At 36.1% G+C, this 11,328-nt stretch overlaps 1 protein-coding gene across 1 annotated transcript in view; it reads right to left on the reverse strand.

The window, feature by feature from the left end:
• The window catches only part of WRN (WRN RecQ like helicase), a 111,639-nt gene that overhangs the window by 32,220 nt on the left and 68,091 nt on the right, over positions 1-11,328 (reverse strand). The window contains exons 20-23 of the mRNA XM_035003828.1: positions 9,717-9,886; positions 2,187-2,357; positions 2,012-2,109; positions 675-750 (exon numbers count right to left, since the gene is read on the reverse strand). Of these exons, the coding sequence (XP_034859719.1) occupies positions 675-750; positions 2,012-2,109; positions 2,187-2,357; positions 9,717-9,886 (515 nt within the window). The remainder of the gene's footprint in view (positions 1-674; positions 751-2,011; positions 2,110-2,186; positions 2,358-9,716; positions 9,887-11,328) is intronic.

The following is an 11,328-nucleotide window of genomic DNA, read 5'->3' on the forward strand; positions in this document are numbered from 1 at the left end:
ATCTCACAATGACAATTTTTCCTCTGATTAACCGAGTCATCAAATAAAAGTCATCACCTGAAAATAGCTCTTGGATTATCAACTTCTAGGATTCTAAAGGCAGTTAGAAATGTAATGTCCTATTTCTCCCAAATCTATAGAGAATATATGATCAAAGTAATTATTTGAGGCACAGCAGATGCCAAAGGTATAAAATGATCCAGTTAAATTCTGCATACTTTAATAAAACAGAAAAACTTTACCAAAAAATTTAATTCAGCACATTTTCGTATTACTCCAGTGTTCCAATTAGCTGAAGTCTGCCTGTGGGTCTTTAATCTGTAATTGTTATCTAAGCTCCAAAAACAAAGCAAGAAAGTATGTGTGCAAGTGTGTGTGAGTGTGTGTATAGCTTTAATGAGAACATTTAGGAATCATGCTTATTTTTTTTATCAATTATGTGTATCATAATGTGTAAAAAAAACTCCAGGCCAAATGAGTTATAAAATAGGCTTTAAAAAAATTAAGTTACTTTCTCAAATATTTTTAACTGTCTTATTAGCCCCAGAAATCACATACTGCATATTTTATTCTATTCACAACACTACTCTTTCCAAAGTTTATATTTTGTTACATACGGCATTTCATTCAATAAAAAAGGATATCAGTAAGAACCACCTCTTTAACAAACCAACCTTCTTCTCCGTGGTTAATTCAGTTGGTACTTGATTAGAGGAACGCTGTTCAATGCCAGGTGGTACAGTTTTAGAACTAAAAAATAATAAAATTAAATTATCTCAAATGCTAAAATGTAGTTATCTAATTATCTAATATCATAATGCATCCACTCTCAGAAACACAGATGAGACTCTATTACTGTTTTAAAACTGAGGTTTTTTTATTTATTTTTAAAGATTTTATTTATTTATTTGTCAGAGAGAGAGAACATAAGCAAGGGGAGTGGCAGGCAGAGGGAGAAGCAGGCTCCCCGCTGAGCAGGGAGCCAGATGCAGGACTCGATCTTAGGACCCTGGGATCATGAACTGAGCTGAAGGCAGACGTTTAACTGACAGAGCACCTCAGGCATCCCAAAACTGAGATTTTTTTTAATTAAATTTTTTTTTTAGAACAAGCTCTGGAAAGTGCTTTTTAAACTCTTTAAAGTTTAAAGCTCGGGGCGCCTGGGTGGCTCAGTCGTTTAAGCATCCACCTTTCGCTCAGGTCATGATCCCAGGGTCCTGGGCTCAAGCCCCGCATCAGGCTCCCTGCTTGGCGGGAAGCCTGCTTCTCCCTCACCCACTCCCCCTGCTTGGGTTCCCTCTCTCACTGTCTCTCTCCCTGTCAAATAAATAAATAAAATCTTTAAATAAATGTAAAAAAATAAAGTTTAAAGATCTTTAGAGTTTTTTAAGTTTAAAAGAAAAATTTAGAATCTAATGCACAATATAGGGATTACCGTCAACAATACTGTATTATAAGCTTCAAGGTTGTGAAGAGACTAGGTTGTTCTCAACACAGAAATGATAATTATGTGACATGATAGAGGTATTAGCTAAGCCACTGTAGTAATCATATTACAATATATAAATCTATCACACCGACATGTTGTACACTTCAAACTTACACAACGTTATATGTCAATTATATCTCAATTTTTTAAAAAAGGAAAAAAACCCATAAATGATCAACAACATGTAAGGTACAAAAAAGAAGGCAACAACTGTATTCCCTTCCCACCTTCCACACATAAGAAGGAAATATGATATATGGATTCTTCAACATTGATCTCAGTGCTGCTTCTTTAATCAATGGGAAAGTAGCTTTCTAAATACTATACTCAACTACTTCCTATCAATCAAGAAATGTTCTATGATTTATCTTTCACCCACTAATTCCCATCTTCAAACTAGCTAAAAGAGGTATGCAAAGCAATCTTTACTCATTTTATCTTTGTGGTGCCTGTGAATTGGTATAATTTGACATTGAACAATAAAAAACTAGAAGTTAAAAAAGAAAACACTGAAAAATGAACCTTGGTAGAAGAAACACCCTCGGACACAATTCTTCATTAGTTTGAAGGATAAGTTTCTTAGGAAAGTCTGTACCAGCTTCATGGAGCCAACATCTGCCCTATTGAACACAAGAAGAATCTTTTAATACATAGTGAGAAAAATTAAATCAAACAGGTGGGTGTCTACATTGCTTACCTTTTCTGTAAGAGTGCAAATCCTTACAAATTTGCGTTTCCCAGGAACTTCTACCAAGAATCCCTCAGCCATGAGCTGGTGGGACAAAGCTTTCCACCAACGCTCCGTTTGATCCTTGCCACTGCCAAATAAACTGTGTCTGCGATACTGATCAGGAAGTCGCTGGGAATTCTGAAATTAGGAAGAAAATCAGTATCTAAAAATGCTTTTGTTAGTTAAACAGGATAAGTAAAATAGAACTGCCTGTTCATTTTTTGGATTTAACACTAAATTTCAGCTTTAAATACTACAAAATTTTATGCCCATCCTGCTTGTTCTGAGTACTTAAGTCATATAAATAAATATATAACCAAAATAGTGTTCCTTTCCTGTGTGAAATAATGGCAGGTAATTTCACATATAATCCACATGCATTTCCCAATGCCTAATGTTGGATAGGTTTGGAATATTTAACCTAGGCTATTCAGACCTTTTATTAACATACATTACTGGCGGAAAACAGTAATCATAGGCTGCAGCTCAAGACGAAAAGCATGGGTGTTAAAGGCAGTGTGACCCAACAGCTAGTCATCAGCGAGTGCGCTGCAACAACTCAGTCCCCACTGCATGCTGCGTTCACTGTGCTTTTGTCCACGAGGTACTGCAAAGTTTACTTAATCATTTCTGATTTAGCTGCTTTACGGAGATATTCCAGGAAAAGCAAGTGTATGCTACACAGATGCTGTTTTTGAGATTTTTTTTTTTTCCTAAGTGAAGGGAGGATTCCAGTGGGAGCCTCTGCACAGGCCATCACCTTCTGGCAATGTTGGGGGAGCTAGTCTGTCACGTGCAACTCTCTTGTCCTCTGATAGAGAGGACTCTCCCCACCTTCACCCTCTGTAGAGTACTTTTCCATTCACTGTGCCCTTAACCACCTCCTTCACTTATCCTACCTTTAAATGTCTATAGTATTCTATGAACATAAGGCTTTATGGGAAGTTGCTCCTGTCTAATGTATTTGTGGCGAATACAGCAGATGGTCATTCTAACCTTCCCCCACTGTAACTTCTTCTACTGTAGAATCTGCGAAGTTACAAATACTGTTTCTCAAAATCCCTTTCAGCTAGAGTTCTGGGTATGATTTAAGAGGCATTTTTACATGACATGTCTAAGCAGCAAAAGAGGTAAAGCTACTCTGTAGCTACTCCTGCAGGTATGCATGATTGTGGAGGTGTTTGCTTCTTATGAGAAAGTGTTAGCCAAGCACCCAGCATTCAACTACTAGCTTCCTAAGTATCAAAAGGCTTCCACTTTTTGGGTACAGATTATAGCAAGTGCAGGGTGGTTACCAGAGCAAGCAAAAGGGGAACCTCCCTGCTTGTCACAGCTCCCTGTTCCGTGCACTGTGGGGTCTGGTGCTGTAGCAGCAGCTTCCCAAACTGACAGACAGCTTCTTGTCACGGAAGAGGCAGCAGGGCTCATGACTGACTATTTTACAGTACAATCTGTAAGTTTTTTGATGCGCAGTAATAAATGGCTTTCTGTTTAAATTGTCTGGAGTGATTACGAGCAAATATAAATTCTGTATTTTAGGTTACACTTATATTTCAAAAACATCCATCCCTTGAATATGTCAAGAGGTTATTGTATTCTAAAACTTTAAATATAAAATGCAATCTAAATTTTTGAAACAGCCCCGTCAGTCAACATTTTTACATTTCACCTATATTTCATGAAGGGTTAATAATCAATGCATAGAAACATCCAGGGATCAAAATCAAAACAATTCATAGGAGGAGTTCCAGCAGACATAAACTCAACAGACATAAAATAAATAAAATCCTAAAACAAAACAAAACAAAAAACAGTGAAAAAGCCTAAATAAAGCCGATCCCTCACACAAAGGAAACCTATGCTGCCTTTAGATTAAAGTGAAACAAATGCCCATCAGAGACACTTCAGTGCCTAGAAACTGAGTTTAACATATAGGCTTCTGAGAGGTTAGTTAGCAGTCTATAACATGCATATCTTAAAAATAAAAATAGAGGGCGCCTGGGTGGCTCAGTTGGTTAAGTGACTGCCTTTGGCTCAGGTCATGATCCTGGAGTCTCTGGATTGAGTCCTGCATCGGGCTCCCTGCTCGGCAGGGAGTCTGTTTCGCCCTCTGACCCTCCCCCCTCTCATGTGCTCTCTCTCTCTCTTTCTCTCTCTCAAATAAATAAAATCTTTTAAAAAAATAGAAATAGAATTATTTTTATTAAAATGGATAAGTAATGAGCTTTAGTATCATGGTGATTATATTTATCAAAATTTTATTAGAACAAGATTTGGAGAAATAGAAACACCCAGGTACAACATGGTATCTTTTTCCTTGTTAACAGTCCTTACCTAAGCCAACTGACTTTGGGTTGACTTGAAAAGAATGCTTAAAATCAAACATGAGAATTTCAGACCTTGAACACTGGAGCTCTTTGATCTACATCGTTATTTTTCACTCATATTGCTAACAAATAATCAGAGGCTCAAAGATGTTAAGTGGTAGCCTAAGGTCCCAGAACTAGGAGTAGAACACAGGCCTCCAGAGTATTAGTTCTAATCTTTTATTACTAGATCATGCGAATACACACACAAATATACATATGCAATACATACATATACAACATAGATAGTACGTATACATATACCACGTATCCATATACATATATATACACACACACACATTGTTTGTAGTTAGTACGGTAAGACTACCTGGATTCAAGTCACAGCTCTGGTACTTACTACCTTTTTGACTGGGCAAGTTACTTAACTTACCTGGGCTTCTATTTCCTCAGCTGCTATACAAGTATTAACAATAGCTTCTAAGATTTATTTATTTATTTATTAGAGAGAGAGAGCGTGAGAGGGGGGAAGGGCAGAGGGAGAAGCAGACTCCCCGCCGAGCAAGGAGCCCAATGAGGGACTCGATCCCGGGACTCCAGGATCGTGACCTGAGCTGAAGGCAGTCGCTTAACCAACTGAGCCACCCAGGCGCCCAACAATAGCTTCTATCACTTGGGGATGTTGTAAAGATAGAGTAACCAAGAAAGAGACTGGCTCAGTAACACTAACTTTCTTTTTATTAGGTAACAGTTAATCCTTTAACTCAACCTGAATTCCCTAATCTAAAAGAAAAACCACTCTAGGGGCACCTAGGTGGCTCAGTCGGTTAAGTATCGACTCTTGATTTCTGCTCAGGTCATGATCTCAGGGTCATGAGACTGAGCCTTGGTGCTGGGCGTAGAGCCTGCTTAAGATTCTCTCTCTCTCTCTCCCCCTCTGCCCCTCCCTCCCACATAAGCACATGCACATGTGCACTCTCTCTCTCTCTCTAATAAATAAATAAATCTTTAAAAAAATAAAAGAAAAACCACTATTTAGTATCTAGTCAGATTCCCCTGTAACACTGGTAATGGTACTCTACATCTACTGGGGGCTTACCCTTGTAGTAGGAGATTCTATTGCTTGCAAACTAGTAACACCAAAGGTATTAAATTGCCTAACTGGTACTTATTAGCAATCTCAACACTAAAATTATTCTTCTAGCCTTTCCTTTCATAAGAAAACAAACAAACAAACAAACAAACTCCACAAAACCTGAAGTGAATGAACACATTTACTAGTATGAAGCAATGAGATTTTTCTCTAATCAGAAGGGAGTAATTGTCCTTCCCCTCATGATCAATAATTACAAATACTGTATACTGTGTGAATAAATCTACACTGTCTTGTTTCCAAGGCAATCACCATGCCCATAAAGCTGCTATAGAGAATATAGGGATTTAGGCATTGGTTTTAAGGAAGGCACATGTTACAGACCCACTCCTTACCAGTCTCATTCATTCTAGTATCTCTAGATCATTCAATCTAAAAATAAAAATGTAAAACTGCATGTGAACAGCATAATGAAAACAAAGGGCATTAAACCAGTAGTCAGGAAAGCTGCTTGCTTATCCTGATTCTGGCACAAAGTAGTATGACCTAGGCAGGTCCTCCAACTTTCAGGGATTCAGTATCAACCACTGTCAAATAAAGTGATAGAGATAAATGGTCCTTTCGCTCTAGGAGTCTACACCTCCATGGGACACACTCAAAAAGGGAAATTATCTCATTCTTTTCTTTTAAAAATCAGGTTGGGACAATAAGGAGCACCAAATTGGCATATCAAGGAATATGGAAACCTACTAACTGATAGATAAGTGTTAGAATAAAGAGAGCAGACTGGCTAGAACCCACGACCGACCCAAAGTAACACTTTCTGATAAAAGCAAAATCTCTGAACCTCTATCTGATAGAGAAAACAAACAAATCTGCCACTTGTCTGAAGTAACTTCTCTAAGAATCACAATTGTTTTGTGTGGTAATTCTTTCTGCTAGGAATGCCACACTCCCCTCCACCTTTCTTCCCTCATTCCATCTCTGAATGCCAAAATCTACTGTATCTCCCACAAAAAAGAAAGCTCCAGTGATACTGATAGAATCACAAAGACTTCTCTAATTTCCTGTCTATTAACAAGTACTCTCTCCAGAACTTATATTTATTCCTATGTCCTTTACCTCTTTCAATGCTACACTATACTATTTCTTCCCAAGTAACACCTTCCGTACTAGAGGATGAGTTTCATGTAAGTCAGGCTTTGGATTCCCCACAAAACATAGTGCCTTACACACACACACACACACACAAAAGATGTTTAATAACTAGTGGAAAAAATTGGTATGAGCTCTAACTCTCAAGTTTTATTTATTTATTTTTTAAATTTTATTTATTTATTTGACAGACAGATATAGTGAGAGAGGGAACACAAGCAGGAGGAGTGGGAGAGGGAGAAGCAGGCTTCCCACTGAGCAGGGAGCCCAACGTGGGACTCGATCCCAGGACCCTGGGATCATGACCTGAGCCGAAAGCAGACGCTTAACGACTGAGCCACCCAGGCGTCCCAACTCTCAAGTTTTAAATCTCTATGTTCTTAAACTGTGAAACAAGCCCACAGTTTCTGTTTACATTTTAACTTCTTTTCTTTTGTCTCTTTCCCAGTTCCTACAAGCCAAAGAAGCTCACAGCTACCCCTTCAGGGCTTAACAAAGTCACTTCCGGGGCTTTATTCTAAGTGCAAAATAAAATCAAAAGATAAAATAATTATCTCTTTGAATATATTTCAATCAGACAAAATAGCTTATCCAGAAAATTAAAGGGATAACCCCCTCCTGTTCAATACTTTGAAAATTATAAAGGGTGATTAAAACCACCAGTAGTTTTCTAGTCTGCCCATAGTCAAAGCATCTTTTATCAAAAGTATTACCTAATTCTGGAGCCATGACAAGACTGAGCATTTTGATAATATGATCAGAAATGAGGTTTCCCTTAACATCCTGGTTATGCAAATTAAGTATCGTGTTTCTGTTTTCTAATCCAGAAAATGATAATTGCATACCTTACCACTTATTCATACAGGGTGTTTAAAAATATTTATGTGGTGAGCTACTTAGACAGCTAAACCAAAGTTTCTTAGGCAACATTTCTACTATTTAATTTCTAACTAAACTTGTGCTATTTAAAAACAAAATTTTAAACTCCATTCACAAATACCTGGATGGGCCGCAAAACTGTTTATACTATTAGAAAAATCTTGTGTAAGAAAGGAGAATCACATTATATTTCTTATATATATGTACAAATATTATCTCTTTAAAACTCTGTTTTCAGTTTAATATATTTATCATCTTACAGATCAAAATTATCTACAAAGATATCAATTTTTCCTAAATTAGTTAAGGTGGACGATTTACTAAATTCCTAAAGGAATCACAATTATAATTTTTAAAACAATATCCCAATAGATACCAAGATCACTGAAATGGAAGGGGAAAAAAATTACCTTATTTTCCCTGTAGTTAATGCCTACAAATTTCTGTTAAGTGGTACTTTTTGAAAAGTTTCACACCCTTATCTAGCAACGGTAGTATAAAATTTCACAAAGAATAAACTTCTTAATTTGAAGACTCCCAAAAGAGACTGTCAGTATAAGCGGTCTGATTTGGTTTTCAAATAATAGGTGAAATCTGATCCCTCTTGTGGCCAGTTCAAGTTTGTGTAGGAACCCACTTACACTTATTTGTTGATACTGGATACTGCTGGCTTATACCAAATTAAAACAAGGATAATTTTTATAAATTACACATTCAACTGGGATACACAGGTTTTGAAGATGACAGAGACAGAAGAAATTTTCATAGCTCTCCATTAAACTTAAATCTATCCCTTAAAAAAGATACTAGCAAAAAAAAAAAAAAAAGATAGTAGCATTCAGCAGCTAAAACCAAGTTTCTTAACTTGGAATACTACTTAAATAATTAATTAATAGTGGCAACACTATTAAATTTCTAATCAAACTGGTGATTTAAAAACAAAATTATAGCAGGGCTGGGGGAAAAAACCCAAAAAATAAAAATACACAGTATTTTAAACTCCATTCAGAATCTAAAAACATCACTACCCGAAAAGTTAACATGTTTTCAATATTTCATTAAAAATATTTCACAAGTAACTTAACATGTCCCTTTCTAAACAAGATAAAAACTCAGAAAATATTTACATGAAGCATTCAAGTATTTAACAAATAAATGGTTACCAAATTATTTTTTAAATTCTACATATAAAGTGAGAATATTAATCTCTACTTTTAAGTATATTTTTAATAAATATACATATTTGTGAAGGATTCTACCTCCCACTTTGGTTTATTCAACTAATAGCAATGCATAATACTTGGCTCTCCTTTACAGACTTCTAAACCAGGAATAAAATCATATGAACAAAAGGACTACAGACTGTAAGGGTCATGACTACTCAAAGTGTACTTGCAAATGTTAGCATAATTCTGGAATGCTAATCACTAAAAAAAAAAAAAAAAAAAAAGTAGCTGAATTGACTATCGCTATTTATTCAATGGTAAAGCCAAAAACAAAAGAAAACAAAACAAAAACCTTGGAATTTTAAATACGATAAGATGATAAGAAACAGAAAAGAAGAAAACTATACTGCCAAATATTGTTACTGAACTTAGACATTTACAAATAATCACTGAATTAAAGTTTTGCTCAAAGAATTTACTACTTTCCAGGGCACCAAAAGAGACAATTTTGTTCCACCTATCTCCTGATACAATGAAAGCTAACTTTTCTTGATTATCCTAAGAAAATTAATGAGCTAGTTTAGGGATCCCCCAGTTTAGGGATTTATCCAACTGTAATCTAATAAGCTAATACAATGCTTCTAGAATGAGGTGCAGAACTGAACATCAACTTGAAATATGAAAACAGCAGTACATGTGGTAACATGTAAGTTTTGTCAAAAGTAACGAATGCAGTGCTTAATTGGAACTTAATATGGCTCTCTGACTTTCCAATAACTCATCTAAAGCCAAAGCTGTAATACTAAGACAACAAATTTATGAAGAAAAGTGTAATAGGAGTGCAAGAAGAATTATAAAGGTGATTCACAGGTATACTTACAGATCCTTGGAGAAATAAAATCGGAAGCCCAATTCCAAACCTTTCTCCTAAGATTTTCACAGCAGATAATAGCTGGAAGGCTTGTGGACCAAAGTCCTGTGATGTATCATCTGAGTCATCAATGGAAGAGCAAGTATCCAATCTAAGTAATAATATGATAGAAAGCTTAGCTTAGGCATATACCTTTAGAAATAAAAAGATTTCATGTAATAATTAACCAAGTAAAAAAAAAATCTCAAATATGCCAACTGCTTCATAAGCTAACAAATAAAGTTCATTACAGCCAAGACCATGTGAAGTACGTAAAACATGAAATATAAACCATAATATAGCTTTGTATGTTATGTTGATGGTTCTCGACCCTAGTACCCCGGAACCCAAATTTCACAGGAGGTATCTCGGACCATAAACAGAAGAGTAGGGAGATTCAAGCAAGCAGAATGCAGAAGTATAGCTTGAAAAGCTCCACTCAACTGATTATATAAATACGGGACTTTTGGGTTAGGTTGTAATGGGAGAAAAAGGTTGTTGCAAAAAAAAGTAACTTAAAAACCGAATCTCCCATGCAATAAATTATTAGCTTAAACTCGGATGACTGTAAAATATGACATAAAGATAAAGTGCACCTCATTTAAGTCCACTTGGAAGTTACATTCCTAAGCCATCCTTCAGGTAGATTTGGAATTATCATTAACACAAATGAGAATTCTTTAAAGCTGGGTGAGAACAAAAGGACTCCTTAGAGAAAATCAACTAATACAGTTCAACTACCTAATTCCATTACTGTCTTTATAACAAATAGCTTTGAAATAGCAGTAAGAATACAGTCAATATTCCAGATATAATATGTTTTGGGGGGAAAGACTACATTTAGGTTTATCCTCCTATTCTAACTTCTTTATAGGATACTTAGCTCATTAATTTTCTTTTCTAGTATGAATATTTAAAGCTATCAGATTCTCACAAAGTACAACCTCTGCTGTATCTTCCAAGTTTTAATGTATATTATTGTAATCATCACTAAAGTTCTAAAAATGTTTTTAATTTCCAGTCTGATTCTCTTTGATTTATGAGTAACTGAAAGAAGACACACAAATGGCCAACAGACACATGAAAAAGGGCTCCACATCGCTCGGCATCAGGGAAATCCAAATCAAAACCTCAATGAGATACCACCTCAAAATGGCTAAAATTAACAAGTCAGGAAACAACAGATGCTGGCAGGGATGAAGAGAAAGGGGAACCCTCCTACACTGTTGGTGGGAACGCAAGCTGGTGCAGCCACTCTGGAAAACAGTATGGAGGTTCCTCAGAAAGTTGAAAATAGAGCTACCGTACAACCCAGCAATTGCACTACTGGGTATTTACCCCAAAGATACAAATGTAGTGATCTGAAGGGGTACGTGCACCCCAATGTTTATAGCAGCAATGTCCACAATCGCCAAACTATGGAAAGAGCCAAGATGTCCATCAACAGATGAATGGATAAAGAAGATGTGGTGTGTATGTGTGTGTGTGTGTGTATATATATATATATGGAATATTATGCAGCCATCAAAAAACCAAAATCTTGCCATTTGCAATAACGTGGATGGAACTAGAGGGTATTATG

Source organism: Mirounga leonina, unplaced genomic scaffold (genome assembly GCF_011800145.1).
Source record: "Mirounga leonina isolate KUSES-001 unplaced genomic scaffold, KU_Mleo_1.0 Mir_128, whole genome shotgun sequence".
NCBI classification, from domain to species: Eukaryota; Metazoa; Chordata; class Mammalia; order Carnivora; family Phocidae; genus Mirounga; species Mirounga leonina.